The sequence below is a fragment of the Chinchilla lanigera genome, unplaced genomic scaffold (genome assembly GCF_000276665.1).
Source record: "Chinchilla lanigera isolate Chin_1 unplaced genomic scaffold, ChiLan1.0 scaffold00029, whole genome shotgun sequence".
NCBI classification, from domain to species: Eukaryota; Metazoa; Chordata; class Mammalia; order Rodentia; family Chinchillidae; genus Chinchilla; species Chinchilla lanigera.
The window spans coordinates 23,775,958-23,797,548 of NW_004955430.1; the positions used below are offsets into that span (position 1 = coordinate 23,775,958).

Genomic DNA, 21,591 nt, shown 5'->3' on the forward strand with positions numbered 1-21,591 from the left:
TATAGTTAGTTCAGGGGCAGCCTAAACTTTATAGCAAGACCCTGTCTCAAAAAACCAAATAAGTAAATAAGTAAATAAATAAGTAAAAATTAGTAGTAACTATCTTAGCTATCTTATATATATATATATATATTTCTTCCCTTCTTTCTTTTCTCTTTTCCCCCATCCCAGTGTCTCTTTCCTTTTGAACAGTTTCTTCTCATTTCACAGTAACTGTTGTACATTTTGGACCTTATATACTCTTTCAGATTCTCACACTAGAGAGATAATACAATGTTTACACATGTGAGTTTGATTTATTTCACTTATAAGTATGGTCTTGAGTTACATCCATTTACCTATAGAAATCTCCAGTTTATTCTTCTTTATGGCTGAGTACTACTCCATTGTAGGAAAAAAAAAAAAGACTTTTTAAAATTGAACTTTAGCTCATGAATTCCTAAACTGATTTTTTTTGGTAATTTGTTAGGGTTTTCCACACAGAGGATCATGTTGTCTACAATGAGTTTTGTTACACCTTTTATTCCTTTTCTTGCCTTGATGCAACTTTCAGAAGTATGTTGAATAAGAGGGTGAGAAAGGACACCCTGCCTTTGCCCCCTGTCTGAGAAGGAAGTGTGCAGTTTCTTACCATCACATACAGTGTTAACTGTCGGCTATTTTTCAGGTGCCATTTATCAGATTAAGAAAGTTCCTTTCTTTCCCTGCTTACAGTAAGTTTTTACCATGAATAGATACTGAGTTTTGTTAAATGCTCCTCTATGTCAATTGATATGAATGTGTGGTTTTTCTTTTTTCATTTATGTATTATAGGCTGTGTGAATTTGAGACATTTGAAAATGTTAAACTAGCCATGCATTGCTGGAACAAGTAGTTCATTATGCTGCATTTATATTTCTGATGTATTGCTGGATTCAATATGTTCTTGGGGATTTTGATAGACTGAAAAGAATTTCTCCATAAACTTGTTAATGATTCAGCCAGCTTTTAGTCTTCTTTTTTCTTTTCTTTTCTTTTTTTTTTGTACTGGGAATCGAACTCAAGACCTTGTACTTGCCAGGCAGGCACTTGTACCGCTAAGCTATATCCTCATCCCAAATCCTTTCTTTTGAGACATACCGTTGTTTCTCCTTCCTCTTTCTGTGGTTGCTGTTCTTTTATATTCTACCTATTTCTTTATATGCCCACATGTTGGGAAAGCATGAAGAGGCTGGGCATGGTGGAACACACCTGTAATTCCAGCACTCAGGAGGCTGAGGCAGGAGGAGCACCGTGAGTTCAAGGCCAGCCTGGGATTACATAATGAGTTCAAGACCAGCCTAAACTACATAGTGAGACCCTACCCTTAGAAAAAAAAAAAGGCAAGAAGTTATGCAACTCAATCCCACAACAGGGGAGAGGCATTTGAGCCTAGTAGCTAGATTCACGTTGTTCTCAAGTTGTTACTGAGGTCCTGCCAAATGCCCGGCCCTCATTTTCACCCTAGGAGACAGTTTGTTCCATTGCTCCAGCAATCTAGTTCTACATGAGCAGGTGGATGAGGAGAGGCACTGTTGAGGACAAATCCTTTCCTCAGTCTCTTTGTGGCCTGCCTGCTTCCTCCAAAGGCATCCAGTCCTGGCAGAAGAGGGCTGTTGTTAAAACTAAAAGGCCCTCTTTGTCTCACCACCAGGATCCTTTAACTGTCCTGAGGGGCAGGAGGCCTCTGAGTGAACCTGCAGGCTGGGGAGGTGGGGAGGCGCCTGGTTCTCACCTTCATAATTTATTCTTAATAATCAGGCCAGGAGGGTGGAGAACTTTCTTCTGAAGGGATGTCTTTGTTTTCACCCGGCACTCGGATGACTCACAAGGGGAAATGCAAGGGAGAACCCAGGCCTCAGTGGACAGCTGGCCCTATGCAGGTCACAGTAATCATGTGGAAGAGAGGGAGTAAAGGCTGAAGCATTTGCCTGTTGAGGGGGCAGATCCGCAAGTAGGCTCCCTGCTCTCTAAAAGGCACAGGCAGCTGGAGACAGATGCGTAGTGCTTCTCTGGGACAGGAGAGGACAGCTAATGGCACCTCAAGACCATAATGTTAAGTGAAATAATATGGACACACATGTTTAAAGATTACACTGTTTGTCTTGTATGAGAAACCGAAAGAGTAAATAAGGAACAAAATGGGAGGTACTGGGAGATAGAAAGAACATATTCAAATGAGAAAGGGAAGGAAGGAAGACAAAGAGATTAAAAAAGGAGGGAATGGAAGGGGAAAATGGAAATAAAGCTTTTGTAAATGAGGAGGGGGAGATGGGCTGAAGGAAGAGGAGGGGAATGGGGAAAAAAGACCTTCTATACAAGTACAAATTCCCTCCAATGAATGTGATCATTATGTACGGCAAACATGGACTAATTTTTTAAAAAGAAGATTGGGAGGCATCTGAAGATGCTGAGCCAACCAGGGGCGTTTCCTAGGTGGTTACAGCTATCCGGACCCTCCTGTGTGGGCTGGGGCCCTGCATCACCAGGCATTCAGAATCCTGCAGCCTCCCTGGGACACCGGTGCCACCTCTTGCTCTCCTCCCACCTGTTTCCTCTTCCCAGTCCTCTGCGCTCTGATTCCAGTCCTCATCACCTTACTAGGTCTGACAAGCTCTGCTACTGTATTAGTCTGTGCTTTACTAGAGTCAGATGTAGAAGACTGCAAGACGTCTGTCTGCATGCTGGAGACCCGGAGGATCTGGTCGAAGGCTTGGAGCCCATGGCAGTGTCTGTGCAAGGCCACATCAGGAGGCCGAAGGATCCATGATGGGAGATACAAGGATCTGTGCCTGAAAGGCCCGAAGGCCAAGCTGGAAGCTGAAGTGTCTGTGGCAAAAGGCTTCAGGATCTGCCCAGATTAGTTTATTCAATCCTGTTATTGAGTGTGGTATATTTTAGTATTATCCCCTTTCAAAAGATGAGGAGACTGAGGCCCGCTAGTAATAGTGGTTAAATAATGCCTGTTTGACCTGGGAAGGATGTTTTGTTAGCTTTATGTATCCTGATGGAAAGGGGTCTCTGCAGGGCTCAGACTCCCCTCTCTAGGCTCGAGGGCACCACACCATGATCACATACCCTACACAATAGTGGCGTTCAACCAGTGATTCGTGCTTACAGCCTGCTTCTTCGTGGTTCTTGCATGCTTGCTTTGTCTCTTTTTACCCCAAACTAATTTCTTCCTCCCCGGGCTGGTACTGATTTGGCACTGGGCTGCCCCGGTTTTTAATCAAGGCATCCAGCACCACACTGTGAAACTCACCCAGCACTTACTTCTGGCCTGTGCCATGGCTGGATGCCAGGCCTCCTGTTGAGAGTGACTGGCCTCTCCAAGTATTTATTTGCCCAGGATAGTGGCCAAAGTACTGAGCAGCATAACTATTTCCTCTGTGTCAAGCCTTTCTTAAGATTCTCTTTGACAAAATGGAAACCAGTGTTTCTTGTATCCCTGGCGACAAGCGCAAGGCCAGGCATGTGGTTAGTACCTAATAAATAATCATTGAACAAGTGACTTTCTTCTTGTTTCCACTTTAAAAGCTAGAGTTGTTTGACCAAGAAGCCAGGGAAATCCTGAAAACAGTCGTTATCTGTTAGCTTTTGCAGCATAATAAATCATTATAAAATCTTGATGCAGTTGAAAAGTGTCTTCTGTGCATGTGATAAAGTTCAGCTAAGGACTGGCTCTGCCAGTCATGAATTGGGCTTGCTGCCATGCCTGCGGTGTATCTGCCGGCATCTGCTATCGACTGGCTTCAGCAGAGTAACTGGAGTGGCTCAGCACTGCCCATATGTCACTCATCCTTCTGGGTCCAGCAGGCTGGGAGCTTGAGGACAGCGTAGAGGGGAGAAGTGCGCTGTCACAGAGAACGCCCCCAGTACTGTGAGCACACCCCACTCCAGAGGACCTGCTCTGCTTCTGCCTCGTGAACACACACATGTTGAATTTGAAGAAAACCCACAGGTGGATGTATTTGGTAGCCGAAGCCTCTTTTTAAATGGTATGTTAGAAGAAGCATACATGATTGTCAAAGGGTGGAGGGCCGAGGGAATGGAGACAGGAGTGTTGTCTTCTTGCTGCTCCATCTTGCTGCCATGGCTCTTTGCAAACCAAAAGTAAGAGTTCTGAACAGCCACCTCTGAGCGTCACTGGCATTTTCATTTGCTGTCCCGAGACTGCAGGTGACTCAGTGATGTGGCTCAGAGACTGGGATTTCTTGAGCCATTCTCAAATGATACCCACCACTTTGGTTTCGTTGCACTGTACTCAGGGCAACAGCTGCCTTTCAGCTGAGCCTGCCCGGAGAGTGTGTGCTACAGCAGTATTTCAACCCAGAGACCCAGCTGCAGGCCACAGGTGTTGGGACTCCCTCACCTGTGCCCATCACTGCCCCCTGGACAGATCTCAGCTTCCCTGTGCAGGCTCAAAATGTGAAACCCAGAACAACTCACTTGTTATTTTCAAAACGGGCCACATTGGACCTTCCTTAACGGTGCTTGTTTCAGTTACTAGGTTATATAGTAGATCCCCCCAGAATTTACTGGTATAAAATAACCAGTTATTCTCACAATTTCTGCAGATAAAGAATGTGAGCAGGGCTCCATGGAAAACAGCTTGTCTTTCCAGCACAGGGCCTGGGGCCTCCGATGGGAAGACGTGAAAGCTGGGGCCAGAGCTCTGCACATCGAGGCCTCCCTGTAGGAGCTAAGACCCCCCTCCCCAACATGGGGATTCAAGGGTGAGCAACCTGAGCCACTGCCAGAAGGAGCCTTACCGTGGTCTCTCACCCCACCTTGCAAGTCATGCCATTGTCACTCCCTCCACATTCCAGGTGGCCTGCCTATGTTCAAGGGCAGAGGAGGCAGATTCTGCTTCCTGCCAGTGAGTGGCACAGTTCTGCAAGAGCATGTAAGACGAGGTGTTGCTGCAGCCAGTTTGGAAAAGTCAGCCACAGTTACTAACAGGGTCTGGAGCCCACTCCTGATGGGACATCTCTTTGGCCAGGTTTCATCTGTCTGATTTTATCCTGTTCTATGGGTTGATGGAGGTGGGGAGGCTTAAATATATTTTCCTCATTTCTAAAATTGATGCATTGTGTCTGTCTTAAGACCTACCACCTGTATGTGAACGATCATTTTATAAGTTGGTGTGGTGGAAGAAAAGCCCTGATCCGCAGCAAATTTCATTCTGATCTTCACATTAAAATAAGGGGAAACCAGGCATGATGTGCATGCCTGTAATCCCAGCACTTGGGAGGCTGAGGCAGGAGGATTGATTGTTGCGAGTTGGAGACCAACCTGAGCTACAAAGTGAGCTCAAGGCCAGCCTGAACTACATAGGGAGACCCTGTCTCAAAAAGACAAAAAAAGGGGCGGGGGAATAAGGGAAAGGCGAGTACAAACTGGAACTAAGGAGACACGTGTTCTTGAGGATTTAGAAATACAAACACAAATGGGAAAATTAGAACTTAAAATTAGGTTAAGTGTAGGATACTGCTGAGAGTGAAAGGGAGAGCAGGCAGTCAGCCAGCTGGCCATGAGCATAAACTGGGATTATCCCGAAAACAGAACATCTGCTTCCCTAACTGGAAACCCTGAGTGAAAACCAGATTTAACCACTGTTAACATGCTAGGGACTTGGCTTCCATTCTTTCCTCTCAGCATATGTGGAAGTGTATTTTCATTTTGTAAATCTTTCTCTGGACCTTTATGCTATGAATATCTTCTTGTGTTATTAAAGGGAGACTGTCCCTGAAAAAAAAAGAAATGCTATAATGAAAAAATAAGGCTTCTATAATTTTAAAAATCAAAATATTTTTAATGTAAGGTTTTTAAATACTCCCAAAAAGCACAAAAAGGGAGAAAGTCACTCTAATGTGATCCCTGCAAAATATTTATAGTTAACATTTCATTTGTAGTATTTTTCTTTTGCTATACTGCCTATTATTAGGGTGGAAGGAAAGGTAAACTTATAATTTTGTGCTTGATAATTTTTTCTTTGCTAGGCGAACATTTTTACAAAAGGCTGCATAATATTTTGTAATAAGTATAGACTATATTTAACCAACATGGACTATTCCATGTGGAAGATTTTCTATTTTTTCCATATTTAGAACATTCTCTGATGGCTATTCCTATAAATGGAATCTGGTCTGTATAAATGTATGTTTTAGTACCATGAATTTTTAGGGGAGTTGTTACCGAGTCAAAGGAAATGCATTTTCTTTTTGGTATTTGGTAATTTAGTGTTAAATCTGCAGGTGTTTTCCAGACCACAGCTTAACTGTCAAAAATGCTGACACGTTAGTGTGCTGTTTATTTCACAACTTATTATGTCCTTTTTCTGTGTCAAGCACAGCACTGTACATGTGTTAACTGGTGTTACCCTCATACATCTTTACAGGACATTTGATCATCTGTATCATATGGATGAGGAAATCGAGGCATGAGAAAGTTGAAACCACACAACTAGAAAATGGCATCAGTCTTCATGCTGAGCCAGTGGCACCAAAGTAGAGCTGCTTCTTGTAAATGGAAGTAGATTTGTGCAGAAAAGACCCAAGGCAAGGCTGGAGCAACCATTCTCTGGCCAATATCTGTAGAAAGTCATTAGCCCCTCTGGCCATATGAACAGCCACTGCTAGCACCCCAGTATTTAACCCCCAATGGGATGGAGGTCTGGTCAACTGACTAGAACCAACATTGAGTGAGTTCTTTCAGAGTGACTTATTTGGGAAACCCAAAGAATCCTGAACCATGTTTGGATCTGCATGGAGGTTTCTTCTCGTGCATGGTGTAAGACCTGGAAGGAGACGTAGCAGCTGGTAGAAAGGGGTAAGAGAAGGATGTCTCCTCAGCGTGGGGAGCAGGAAGGCAAAGTGCTTCATGGAGGGTCTAGAGGCTCTGATACCTAACCATTAGCTACCTGTGACTACTTAGATTTAAGTTAATTAAAATTAAATTAAAAATTGAGCTTCTTCATCACACTGGCACATTTCCCAGTGCTCAGTAATTGCTGGTGGTCGCTTGCTACCATATTGGACAGTGTAGGTAGAGAATACCTCTGTCATCATCTGTTGGACACCTGGTCTAGAAGCAGGAGTTTGCCCAGGAGAAACCAAAGTGAAGGATGGAGGTGACCAGCTGCCCAATTTGGGCTGTGCATGGGAAAGTCCAAATAGGCATCAGGAAGGGAACTGGGAGCCGCTTCTTGGTACACCTACAGAGAAAGAGGAGGATGTCCACCGGGGACCCTTGGGTTGTGAGGAATGCCCATTACCCTCCCGAAGGTGCAGAGGGGTTCCCATGCCATTTACAGCAAACCCCACCATTCGAGGTGACCCAAGCCCATGGCTTGCTCCCTGCAGCCTCAGAACCCACTGCCTGGGAACACCTGCCTCATACCAGCTAGTTAAAGGTGCTGCAGAAAGAAAGGCAATGGAGGGAACGGAGGAAGGAAGAAGGAAGAGAAGAGGGAGGAAAAAGAAAGGCAGACGGAGGGAGAAAGGAAGAAAGAGAAAGAAAAAAAAGTTTTGATGAACTGTCAGGAATGGTTTTAAATGGTGGCTGCTAAGCCTTGAGAAAGCAGAAAGTCAAGGTGTGAATTTTGGGCAAGGGATGGTTTGAACAGAAGAGGGCTGAAGTGCTAAAGGGCAGCAAGTCTAAGGGCTAAGCTACCTTGGGTTTGGGCTCCAAAGAGTCAGGCTCAGCTTTTCTCTCCTTTTCTGCTCCAGAGGATCCTCACTTGCCTTATAAATGTAGACCATGTTAGACATATTTCCAGACATCTCAGGCCCTTAGAGATGATCTCCACACCCTGCCAAGCTGGTGCAAACAGCTCAGCAGTTCTTCCAGTCAATCCTGCTCTCGGATGCACTTCACTGCTCTAGGGCAGCCCTCCTGTTCTTTGCAGAGCCTCACACAAGTGTGTCAGCCCACCTTGCACCTGAGCGTTGGCAGGAAGCTGCAGGCAACAGCTGTCCACAGGCCCACCTATGCCCACCTGGTCTTTCTTTTTTCTTTTCTTTCTTTTTTTTTTTTTTTTTTTGTTTTGTTTTGTTTTTTTTCTGGTACTGGGAATCGAACTCACAACCTTGTGCTTGCCAGGCAGGCACTGTGCCGCTGAGCTAAATGCCCAGCCCCCGCCCACCTGGTCTTATTCAGACATCAGTCAAGGTTTGCTTGACTGCGTCAGACATGTTTCTGCCTCTCTGTAGGAGCCACGGTGTTAGTTGGGTATTTTGGGAACATAGAACTTTGTTTTTTAGCTTGACTGTGGCCAAAATATGAAGTAGTGCACTTTCTTTTATTCAGTTTATCAGAGGAAATGAAAATTTGTTATTTACTCTTCAAGGAAATCCGCTCCTATCACACTGCTGGATACATTCATTCAGTGAAATTATCACTGTCAGTTTTAAAAGTAAAAACAGTTTCCTAACTACCTCCTGTCCTTATGAGAAGAGCAATGACTGAGTATCAATTCATTTTCTCCTCCCCTCTGTTCTCTGAGCTTATTGGTCCATATTTTTAAAAGTTTTCTTGGGGAAATTTTGAAACACAAAAAGTAGTGTGACTATCATAGTGAACTCTCCGGACCTATCACCTGCTGCAACACAAGCCCAGTTCTTGTTTAACTATATTTCCCTGCTGTGTTAATGGTTTTACTGAGGTACGTTTAATATCATAAAAAACTATCTTTTTAAGTGTGTGATGCGATGGTTTAGTTGACAATTGTGCAACCATCATTGTAATTTTAGAACATTTCTATCAGTCACCCCTAAAAATCTCTCATGCCCATTTCCAGTCATAGTATGGTGAAACAGATCCTCTGCTGTGTTTCATCTCCTCTACAAACATTGCAGCATGTGTCTAAACTGCCAGGCCTTGTCTCTTCTTAACATGGGGATACCTGCTCCAGACAGTCTCTTCTTATGCAGGCAAGCCTGCAGTCAGACCCACACAGCCCAAGGAAATGATTACAGAAAAGAGACTGTACTCAGCCCAATAGCATTTAAACATGGTGAGGGTGGGGTGCTGTTGATGATTTAATTTAACCCCAAATTCAGCTTTACATATACTACTGAAGGTCTTCTGTGTGCTGGGGACTGGGGTGCATTGGGTTCGTTGTGGACCCTGTCATATGTGTGCAACAAGGGCAAACTGCACAGAGCTTTTCTCAAACTAAAGCATTGCTCTGGCCTAAGCTGCACCTGAATGTGTGGGTGTGTAAGTCACACAGCTTCACTGCTGACCTCTTGCTCTGGGTGAAAAGGCCCTGCTTGTTTCATGAGGCTCAGCCGTCTGTTAAAGGGAGAACCTTCCTCAGGGTGGTGGCACCTGGCCTTCTTGTAGACAGGAGGTGGGGATTGAGCCAGAATGTGGTCCAACTCAGAGCCTGGACAGAAAAGGCCCTCAGAAAAAGGATGAACAATTGCATACATTCATTCATTCATTCATTCAATCATTTATTCATTTATTTAACAAAACCCTCACCCTAACCCTAACCCTTTGAGAATCTTGGCGCTGGGAAAAATAACAGTGAACAAAACAGAGTTAAGCCCCCATCTGAATGTCATATTCAGGAAATGATGATAAACTAATAGATACATAAAATGCACATTTCACTGGGCAGTAATGACTCTGAAGCAGAGTGAGTGAGACATGACATTGACAAAAGATAAATATCTTTTTAAAGAGCAGAATATGAAACTATATGCTGTGATCCAACTTTTGAGAAGAAAAATAATGCATATGTGCTTAAAACACAGTATGTAGAAAAGTGTCCCAAGTGCTGCTGAGAAGCAGCATTATGAAAAGTTTTTATTTGTATAAAGATGCGTTTGCATAAATTAATTTTCTATAATGAACAAGTATTGATTGGGTAATTAGACCAACACTTTTTTAAAAGCAGGCTAGTAGACGTGAACAGTGTTTCCAGGAGGCCCCTCTTTCTGAGTTGGGGGCCCAGCAGGAGGGAGTCGGAGGCAGGGTTAAGCCACAGACTTCCCTGCTGTCTTTTGGAGGCCCAGTACTATTCAGTGTCCGTTCCAAACAGGACAGGTCAGTGTTTAAGTCCATGCTGAAAACAGAGGCCAGAGCTAGGGGAGGATATGAGGAGAAGCAGATGGTCTCTGCAAGCAGAACAGCCTTGCAGGATGGGCCAGGGTCCAGACTGGTGGCTGTGTGACTGTGGGCAAGTTACCTAACCTTTCAGTGCCTTGATTTCCTCATAAAAGGCAAATGACAGTATACTTACCTTCCAGGTAAGTATGAGCCTGTTGTGATGAGCCTAGTTAAAAATTGTAAAGTGGGATACAAGTACTGAGTACTTAAAGGTAGCAGCCATCAGTTGTGGAGCATCCAATCAGGGACAGCCAAGGGGACATGAGTGATACTGCAGCAGAAAGAGCTCCATGTGGGAAATGAGAAGTGTTTGCTGTGGGACTGGACATGAGTCTGCCCACACCCTGACAGCCTTTTCTTGGGTCCTGACCCTTTTGTCCTCTCTGCTGCCTCTTAAGCTCTGTGGTCCCTTCTCCCTCAATGCCACCTCCCCAGTGTCCTTGTAGAGTGGCAGTGCAGCTGCAGCTTGGCAGTGCAGTTTTGATTTTCATGGAGCACAGACTGGGAAAGTTACTGAATTTAAAGAAGCTTTAGAGGTTTAACAGGTTTGGGTCTGGTTCCCTGTAGCCCCTTCAGTCCAGCGTGGCACACTCCTGTGGTTGCTAACTTTGGAGGAGGTGCCTCTCTCTGGGTGAGAGCTCAGGCCACTGGGCTGCAGTATACAAACTAGCCTCTGGAGCATCCCTCAGAACGCAGTCACTCTGCACTCTTGGGCATCAGCTGGACCTGGACCTGCTTCTCGGTCTCACCTGCCATCTGTGTGAGCTGCTGTGGGCAAGTGAACACCCCTGGTCCCCATTTTTTCAGAGCTGTGGATTGGGACCAGGGCCATGTGGTCATGTGCACTGTGTAAGGATTCAGTGAACCAACATCAGGCTGCTCAGAACTTCGAGGTGCGCAAAACATGGTGCTACTGCTGCTCTTCCTGACTCCTCATGCCAAGGGACTCCCAAATTGCTCCCTGGGTCTCGGCAGCTCCTGCCCTGCCTTGGCTAGCTCCTCCTTCAGCCTTCCAGTCTCCCTGTTATTGACCCCAGACATCTTCCTGGCGCATTCACTGTATCCTGTTCTCTTTTCCTGACACACATCAGGTAGCCAAGTTCATACTGGAGTACCCTTGGAGACAGTTTCCAAGCAGGGGCTGCCGTTTTCATGGTAACAAGGGGTGCAGCATTTAGAGAGGCTGCTGGATCCAGACTATCTGGGCCCTAGCCTTGGCTCCTAACACTAGTGTGCTTGATGCAAGTCACTTCATGTTTCCGAGCCTCAGTTTCCTTTTTATAAATGTAATAGTTCCTACCTCATAGTTTCTCATGAGGTTAGAATGGGCAGTAATGCAGAACTTGGTGCATGTTAAGCTGACATCGACGCTCGTGACTCCATTTGCTCTACTTGTCATTATGGGGGCCATGCTGACAATGAGCAGATGTCCTTCGCCTTGAGGTTCCCTGTGGCATCTTGACATTGCCGGACTGCCTCTGGGCCTCTGATGACCCCCCCCCATGGGAGTGTCCTTGGGGAGGTGACTGTCCACAGCCTTGTTGTTTGACTCCGTGCCTACATGAAGAAGGATTCCCATGATACGGCGGGAGTGAGGAGCAGAGCGTGCTCTTTTTCATTGTCTTGAAATTCAATCATCCACTAAGGAGTCTGGGAAATTGGGTCACTTCCTGAAAGAGAAGTAAGCTGGAGGGAAACTGTTCCTTGTTGCGAACAAAAACTTCGTAAGTACTAAACCACCAGATCTGTCACATAATAAATGTAGTGGGGCATCTTGCCACTTCTGATGTGGTGACGTTTTTGATAAACAGAGCTTTCTAGCCCAGTCTTCATAGATGTGTTCCTGGTGACCTTTGCTGGTGACCCACCGCTGTGGTGCAAGTGAGATGATTGTTGCACAAACTGTTCTAGGCTCTGTTTGTTGTGGGAAGTTGGTTGGAGACAAAGCGGGGTGCTCAGCCTGAGTTACAGACAGAATGTTCTGTTTCCGTCACAGGCTAAGAATCTGGAAGCCCTTCTTCCACCAAACCTTCATCTGAAAATTCTACCTGCAGAGCCTGAATGCCACACCTGTGGGGGCAGCTGTTGAGGACATTCTGCTGTCTTAAATGTGTTCAGACAGGAGTCACCAAATGTCATTGATCCCTTTGTACATGCTAGGCACTGTGCCAGTCTCCTAAGTGATGGTCAGTAGCAGAGCTGGTGGCCAGCAGGGAGGGAAACGTGTTTTTAAAATGCAGCAGAATGTTGTAGAGCTGTCACAGAGGCTGACAGGGTGGCCCAGCAACCTTTCATCCACCCAGTGTTGGACTGAGTGCTTTCTCACGCAGGGCACAAAGCACCCAGAAAAACCAGCAGCGTCCCTGTCCTCATCAGCTTGCACTTGTGCTGGAGAGGGCCGGGCACACAGGTCCTATATGGGTGGCAAAGGTACCCTAAGAGGTTATCAAGTTCCTTTCTGAGGAGTGGCATGTGAGGAACCCCAGGCTCCCAGTCTACCTGGAGAAGCAGAGGTGGCTAGGATCAGGATTTGGAGTGCCTCTGGGCCTCATTAAAAGATGTTGACCTGATTGGAGAGTATGGAAACTACTGGCTACAGGTTTTACATTTTAGGCCTTTTTAGGTGTTTTAAAGTTAATGATGGAGTGGGGTTGGGGAGTCAGGGTGGCGGACGCCTGTAATCCCAGCACTCGGGAGGCTGAGACAGAAGGATCATTGTGAGTTCAGCACCAGCCTGAGCTACAAAGTGAGCTCAGGGCCACTCTGAAATGCATAGCGAGACCCTGTCTCAAAAGGACATAAATAAATAAATAAAGTTAATGATGATTACTCAATGGACAGTGGATTGTTAGAAATGTTTTAAACCATAGGGAAAGGATAGGCTGTGCAATAAATAATGTTGGGACAATCAACTGACTGAGTTAAGTTAGAACCCTATCGTGTGTCCTAGGTTATGCCATCTACAAAATGTGTCCCAGATGTTTCAAGAGCTGAAAGTTACACATACAGTGAGCCGTTTTCTCTGTGAGTTCCATGTCTGTGGATTCAACCAATAATGGATTGAAAATGCTTGGGAAAAAAGTGTATTTGTACAGAGCGTGTAGACACTTTCTTGTCATTATTCACTGAACAATATAGTGTAACAACTAGTACACAGCATTTGTGTTATATAATCAGGTACTTAATCTAGAGATGAGTAAAGGGTGCAGAAGAATATGTGAATGTTATACGCAAATGCCACACCATTTCCATACTTCACCATCTGTGTGAAGCACCGGAGCACCTCAGAATGTGGTATATGAGGGGACGGGGGTCCTGGAACAGAGCCTTCGTGGATACTGAGGGACAACTATATATATTTTTAAAGGAAGTAAATATTTCTCGTTAATGTAGAACACTTTTAAAAATAATCTTTGGTAGAGAAGAAGAAATAAAACCAGAAGGTATTTAAAAATTGATGCATAGAACTGCATATCTAAAAATTCAACTTAGTGAAAAGATCAAAAATAAAGGGAAATGAGAAACTGAGAGAATACATTTGTAATATCTGTGATAGATAATAAGCTAGTAGAATAGAGTTCATCAAATTCATAATAAAAATATGAACAGTAGAAAAATAGGCCAAGAACATGAGCAGGCAATAAACAATAAGCATGAAAAGACATCCATCCCACTAGTAATTGAGGAAAAGAAAACTGAACAATAAGATATTTCTGTCTTTTTAAGTACTGATGATACCGATAATCTGTGTTGGCAGCCTTCCCTGTGTAGGGAAATGCAAGTGGCTTTTGGATAGCATTTTGGCAACAACAAAATCTTCAATGTGCATATGCTTTCACTCAGTAATTTCACTTATAGGGATCATTCAGAAACATACTATGCAAACACGTATGCCCACTTCCTTGCAGGATTGTTTGGGTGGGTGAAAAACTGGGCACATGCTAAACACTCCTCGTTAAAAGACCATTAGGCCCTGGTGCCCAACCAGAGGCACCTTGCTCCTCCACCCCAAGATGCCAGTCTCTCCTCACTCCCTACTTGAAACAGCCAAAACTATTTCCAGACACTACACAAAGACTGCTCAGTGATGACGATGTAGTGGAATCTTTAACGGGGGCTGGGGTTAATTTGCTTGGAAATAGAGCAGAATTCACCCAGAGTCAGGAACTATCAAATTCCTTTTCCTGCCTGTCCACTGCCAAGCCAAGCCATTTATGGTCCTGCCATGATTTACAAGTGTAGTTTTTAGCCACCAGCTCATAACCCATGTCTCTTGATGTTTCTTTGAGCAAGCCTGGTTTTCATCTCCTGGGCTGTTCCAGAAAAGTCTCTTCACATTGGGTCTGAGACCTTTGATGTTGGCTTTTGTTGGTTGCTCCCCTCCACCTGCCTGGCTCTCACGGAAACACCGTCCAAGGTCAGGACTGGGAGGCTGGAGTTGTGTGATGCCAGCAGCCAGCCCAGGGATCCCAGAACAGAGGTGTCTGGTAACATCTTCGGTCGGACACAGTCAGTGGCTCAGACAGCCGTGGCACCAAGGCTCGGGACTGCTGAGGGACTGTTCCCAGGCACAGGCTGCAAGTAGGTGTGACAGGACCTCTGTGACCACGTCACCCTGCTCAGCCCAGCTAGAAAGAGAGCATCTTCAGAAGACTATCTCTTGGGACGTTTCCAAGAATTTAAAAATTTAAAACCTCAAAACTCCATTTCTTCCTAGAGACTCCCTCACCCAGCTGAGAACCTAGGCAAGTGCGTGACCCCCTGGCTGCGAGCGTCCACTGGAGTACAGACCTCAGGGCGTAGTTGCATCTCTTGTATCATTTCAACTTGCTTCATCTCCTGTGAAACTGAAGCCCACACTGCCTTCACAAAAGGATCGCTTCTAGTAAGGATTCGGAGAGTGGAGTCAGGAAGGTTGTGGGTTTAGGGAGAGTGGAGTTCTCTAATCTCAGGTGACTCCATAGTGTCATGGCCAGTGGGGCAACCCTTGCTTTGGGTTGAGGGTTCTGGTTGCTTTACCTTTAAAACCCTGGGCCTCTGTGTTAGATATTTCACTTTCAACTTTCATAATATTTGACTATAAAAGAACAAAAGTGTATGACAGGAGCTGGATAGCACCTGAACGAACAAGCTAGTCCTTTGGAAGCGTGATGTCCCGTTTCTCCGTCAGAAGCACCCCTGTCTTCCAGACAGCCTGCCTGCCTCCTTGTCAGTCCTGACTTGGCTCCCTCACCTGGCATCTCTCAGCTCAGGCAGGCTTGTGGGTTTCCTTTTTTTTCCCCTTCCTTCAGCACCGGGGATTGAACCTAGGGCCTTTGCACTGATCTACATCCCTAGGCTTTTTTGTTTTTTGAGATAGGGTCTCACTAAGGTCCCCAGGCAGGACATGAACTTGCAGTCCTCTTGCCTCAGCCCCCCAGAGTGCTGAAATCACAGGCATGCTGCACAGTGCCTGGCTTGTGTTCTCTTTTCTACTGGGAACAGGAGGTCCTGCGAGCTGAGCAGGAGGAGGGGAAAGTGAGCACCCCCAGGTCTTTTTCCTCAGTATCTTATTCTTTCTTTCTTCTGCTTTGCCCTTCCCATTGTTGCTCTTTGACTGTTGATCTAAATGACGCAGGGTCCCCAGAATTTACAGAAGTTACTACTGGCCTCAGAATTCCTGAAAAATTTGGTATCAGTGTGTGTGCACACACATGTATGCATACGCATGCACGTGCATGTGCGTGCTAAGATCTAACTGCTTCACGATGGTATAAGTGAGTCCTTGAGTGAGCTTTTAGGAGCATGTCTAAACACACACTGTATACTGAGCGAGGTTTTCTAAAACAAGGCTTTCCTAAAGAACAATGCATGGTGAGTGGCCTTTGGCCAAGTGGACAGAATTCAAAAGCCTTAGTTCACAAGCAGGAGTCCCAGGGAGGTTAGAGAGGGCCGTGACAGTAAGTACTTCCTCCTGCACAGTACTCAGCCGTGGGTGCTCCAAGGGGCAAACCCTGCCCAGGCCCTTTTTGTTTTGAGGGAAACTTCCACATCCCTGTGTCACTTTGAAAAAAGAGACAGCTCTGTCATTCAAGAAGAATTATAAAAATTGTTTTAATTTTTGCATGAGATTAGGTACAAAATTGCTTCTCTACTTAGGCATCGTACTGCATAATCCCAAATTATCTGCTTTAAGACAGACCTGGAAAAAAGATAATCCAGAGCACAAGGATATCATTGAAGGATTGGGGAGACCCCCACACCTGCCTGAATAGAGGAGGCCTGGAATGGGGCTCATGCACACTTACGGGAGGCAGAGTCTCCCTTCACAGCCTTAACTGAGCTCCAGGTGCGAGTCACTGTATTGCCATGGCCGGCTGGCTGCAGAGGAACTGAGAAGATGAAACTACTCTGGCTGCTCATTAGCAAAGGGGAATACGCAAATGTCGAGGGTTCCTGTGTCAGGGCCACACTCAGGGGTTTTATCTGCTAAACAGAGTGCTCTTCGTGCCCACTCCAAGCATTTAGCTGCGTCCTTTTTTTTCTGTTTTACCTATTACTGTGCTGAGGACCTTGACAGAGTGCTAAAAATAAGGAGCTGTTGAAAGTAGAAGCATTTTCATCATTAACCATTTTGGAATTAGGTTCATTTCATGCTTTGATTCTCATTGCTAACTGACATTTTTTATAGCAGTATTTTTCAACAGCAGTGTAATAGTTTGAGAGCTAGAATTCCTTATTTTGGGTGCTATCATGTGTAGTGTGGGGTTTTTAGCAGAACCACTGGCTTCCAGCAATTAAATACTAGTGGCACACTTCTCCTCAGTTGTGGCAAGCAAAAATCCATCCAGACACTGCCAAATGTCTCATAACATGCAAAATCACACGTGGGTGCACACCCCCACAGAACACCTTTTGAGAATCACTGTCATGTAGTAAAGAGGCAATATAAAATAATATTTGTCCTAGATTCACTGTGCCTTTAAAGTAGATCTTAAAGTTGTATACATTTAACACCTGTGGTTTGGTCTACTGCCTATGTGAAGTGGGTGGGGTTTTGTCCTTTTTGAAAAGCCGTTATAAAAAGCTTGGAATCTTCTCTCTTGAAGTCTACTGTCCCATCATATTCGTATATTGCCAATATTGTATATTTGACCTATTTATTCAATAATTGCTCCTTAATTCATTAATTCTGCACATGAATCCATTCATTCATGCAGCAGTATTTCCTAGGGTGCTCTCATCACGTGCCCCAGTGTGAGCAAGCATTTCAACCAGGATTCCACATCCACCGTTCTTTGCTTGCTTTGTGATGAGGGATTAAACTGGGGAAGGAAGAGCTGCATCTCACATGGAGGAATATAGAAAGCCCTTCCTGCACCTTATCGTGGTCCAGTAAAGTTATATTTGTAATCCCATGGAAAAGTTATTGGATAACTAAGTAATTTCAGTCTACCACTTCAGTACAATCCACAGCAAGAATAAAGACACTAAGGCATATTTATAGTTGTGGGGAGCCAAGGGGGTCCTAAGTCCAGTTAGAACAATGGCTAACCAGAACAAAGGCCCCAACCCAGGGCCAAATGTGAGTTTCATTAATTTGTGAAGAAGGGAGTGGCTCAGGGATGAGTGGCTGAGAAAAGTTGGGAAATATGTGAGTGCTGTGAGCTGGGCTAGGTAGGAGGCCTGGAATCACCTCTGCAATATGCAGAGAGAAGGATATGCAGAAAGTAATCTGCATCTCACAGGTTAGGGCAGTATCTAGTGTTTTGGGGTCTGGTGCTTCAGTTTTGATGTGTAATCATCACACCTTGAGATTTCTTTCTTGAAGCTCAATCCCAGTTGACAGCGTAGTGTCACTTGCCCTAGCTCACACTTACTGCTTGGAAGCTATAGGTGGGGCATCACTGACCTGTCCCATTGCTTTAAAGACTACACATCAGCACCTTGGCTGGACACATTGGCATTGCTTCAAGCTAATTGAGGGGATAAAGAAATATCCTAGCCAGCTGTGTGTGTATCAGTACACTGAGGTAGAGCCAAATGCTCTTCTTTCAAGGAGAACTGTCCGGGTGGTCCTCCACAGAGGAACATTGTCCCTGGAATCAGACAGACCTGAATTCAAATACATCCCTGTTGCTTACAAATTGAGTAACTTTGGACTAATTATTGAGTCTGTGTGCCTCTGCCTCCCATATGAAAACAAGGATGATGTCTTCCTAGCAAGGGTTCTGCCGGGCTTCTGTGAGATCATGTATACCACATTTCACATCACTAAAAGGGTAACTCACTGCCCGCTGACCCGTAGGTTGTGATAAGTGAATTGTCTTCTATAGATCTAAAGCAGAATATTGGCAACTTCATATAACTCAACCCAGTATGTAATCCCAGGTCTAGGATCACACTGCCCTCGACTCTTCCCTCTGTGGAAGTCTAGCAAGTAATTGCAATGGTTCTGATTTGTTGTTTTCCTACATTCCTGCTCTTCTCTGCAAAGGCACCCTGCCAGCACAACATAGCAAACTTCAGAGAGGACTCAGTGTTCACAACAGCATGCGTTTCAAAGCTCGGAGTGTGAAATGGCACTCCTCCCACCTTCCAGCCAGTTTGTGTGGAAATAACTTGAATTGTAGCAGTGTGTCAACTCCGGCCTGCCAGGAGCACACTTGGTTGGCTTTCTTTTGTTTGTTCCTCAGGCGCCTGTCTTGGAAAGGCATGTCTCTGATATCTGTGTTTATGTCTCAGGTCACTCTGCTGATCGCCTTCATCTGCGTGCGGAGTTCCCTATGGACTGACTACAGTGCCTACAGCTACTTTGAAGTGGTCACCATTTGCGACTTGATAATGATCCTCATCTTTTACCTGGTGCACCTCTTCCGCTTCTACCGTGTGCTCACCTGTATCAGCTGGCCCCTGTCGGTAAGGGATCCGCCCTGCTCTTCACAGGCAGAAGCCAGGGCATTGGCTGGACACTGGACCAAAGGAGTCCTTCCCACCTGCCATCCCCCTCCTGAGCCACCCTCTTCCTGAGCCGCCCTTTGCTGCTGCAGACCTCTGGCCCTGCCTGATCTCCTGCTGGCTTCTAGAACGTGCTTGCCTACCAGCTCCAGGAAGCTGTGGTTCTTGCCTCAGTGCTTATTTTCTCAAATGATAGCGAATGGGCTGTGTGTATGAGTGGGAGGAGGAAATGGAAGGAAGAGCTGGAATGGATGATGGGCGTTTATAGTGTGGCGAGGGTTGATAAATGCTATTTGGAGGCTACAAAGGACTGGCCAGGGCTGAAGAGACAGATTAAAAGTTGCCAAGTTTTTTCTTTCAGCTGTATTATTTTCCTTTTTTTCCCCCACTGTATTATTTCCTTAAAAGCTTTATTGGCGTATAGTTCACATGCCATGCCAGACACCCATTTAAAGTTTACAATTCTGAAGGCTTTGCTGTACTTCCAGCGCTGTACACACACTACCACAGTCACTTTCAGACAGAAATTTCTTCCCCGTAGGCTGTCACTTCCCTGCTTTCATCTCCTCCAACCCTAAGTAACCACTACTCTACTTTCTGCCTCTAAAATGTTCCCACTTTGGACATTTCATGGAAATGGAGTCACACATGCAGTGAGTGCTTTTTGAGGATCAGATTCTTTTTAACAGAACTTTTTTGTGGTTCATCTGTGTGTGGCATGTATCAGTACTTGTGTGTGTGTGTGTGTGTGTGTGTGTGTGTGTGTGTGTGTCTTTTTGAGACAGGGTCTTGCTATGTAGTTCAGGCTGGCCTTGAATTCACTTTGTAGCCCAGACTGTCCTGGAACTCACAGTGATCCTCCTGCCTCAGCCTTCCAAGTGCTAGGATTACAGGAGTGTGCCACCATGCCTGGCTTTTCATTCCTTTTATAACCAGATAATAATCCTTTGTGTGGTTATGCCACATTTTGTTTTTCCTTCATTGATGGACGTTTGGATTCACCATGTGGCTGTTAGGAATAATGCCGCTATGAACATTCACATGAAAGTTTTTTTGTGTGGACATGTTTTCGTTTTTCTTGAGTATACATCTAAGAGTAGAACTGTTGGGTCATGTGGTACTTGAGGAACTGCCAGACTGTGTGCCAAAGTGGCTGCACCGTTCGATAATGCTCTTAGCGATGATTGTGGTTTCTCCACTTCCTTGCCAACGCTTGCTATCTGAGTTTCTGATTCAAACATTCTAGTGAGTGCTCAGTGGTGTCACATGTGATTTTGATTTGCATTTCTCTGAAGACTAATGGTGTCAGTAATCTTTTCATGTGCCTTCTAACCACTTGTATAGTTTCTTTGAAGAAATGTCTGTTCAGATCTTTGCCCATTTTCTAATTAGGTTGTCTTTTCATTACTGAATTGTAAGTGTTTTCCATATTCAACTTAAAAGTCTGTTATTGAAGTGCAGAGAGTGGTGGTGAATGCCTGTAAACCCAGCACTCGGGAGGCTGAGGCAAGAGGATCGATGCGAGTTCAAGGGCAGCCTTGGGGTACAAAGTGATTTCAAGACCAGCCTGAACTGCATAGCGAAACCCTGTCTCAAAAAGAAAAAAAAAGTCTGTTATCATATTTATGACTTGAAAATAGTTTCTCCTATTCTTCTGATTGTTTTTCACTTACTAGGTGATACCCTTTAAGGGGTATCCTTTGAGGGGATAAAGAAATATCCTAGCCAACTCTGTGTGTATCAGTACACTGAGGTAGAGCCAAATGCTCTTGTTTCAAGGAGAACTGTTCGGGTGGTCCTCCACAGAGGAACATTGTCCCTGGAATCAGACAGACCTGAATTCAAATACATCCCTGTTGCTTACAATTTTCTTTTTTTTTTTGGTTTTTCTCCGGTACCGGGAACCGAACTCACGACCTTGCGCTTGCCAGGCAGGCGCTTTGCCGGTGAGCTAAATCCCCAGCCCCCCTGTTGCTTACAAATTGAGTAGCTTTGGACTAATTATTGAGTCTGTGTGCCTCTGCCTCCCATATGAAAACAAGGATGATGTCTTCCTAGCAAGAGTTGAACAAGTTTTAAATTTTGATAAAGCCAATTTATTTGCTCATGTTTTTGGTATCATGCTGAAGAAACTCTTACCAAATCCAAGATCAACAAACTTTACCTCTTGTCTTTTCATCTAAGAATTTTAGTTTTAGCTTTTACTTTAGGTTTTTGATCCAGTTTGTGTTATTTTTGTAGATGGCATGAGGTAAGGTAATGCTATCATTTTGCAAGTAGATGGCAAGTTGTTCCAGCACCATCTGTTGAACATGCAGTACTTTCCCCACTGAGTGATCTTGACATCATTGTCAAAAACCAGCTGTCCATAAATACATGGATTTATTTCTGACTCTTAGTTCTATTTTATTGATCTGTATATCTACATTTATGCCAAAACCACACTCTTGATTATTGTAGCTTTGTATTAAATTGTAAAATTTGGAAATGTGAGCCTTCCCAATTTCTTCTTTTCCA

At 44.9% G+C, this 21,591-nt stretch overlaps 1 protein-coding gene across 2 annotated transcripts in view; it reads left to right on the forward strand.

Moving 5' to 3' along the window:
* Cmtm7 (CKLF-like MARVEL transmembrane domain containing 7) overlaps positions 1-21,591 on the forward strand; it is a 50,845-nt gene that overhangs the window by 23,048 nt on the left and 6,206 nt on the right. For both annotated transcript variants that reach the window (XM_005387527.2, XM_005387528.2), the window contains exon 2: positions 18,862-19,035. In XM_005387527.2, the coding sequence (XP_005387584.1) occupies positions 18,862-19,035 (174 nt within the window). The remainder of the gene's footprint in view (positions 1-18,861; positions 19,036-21,591) is intronic.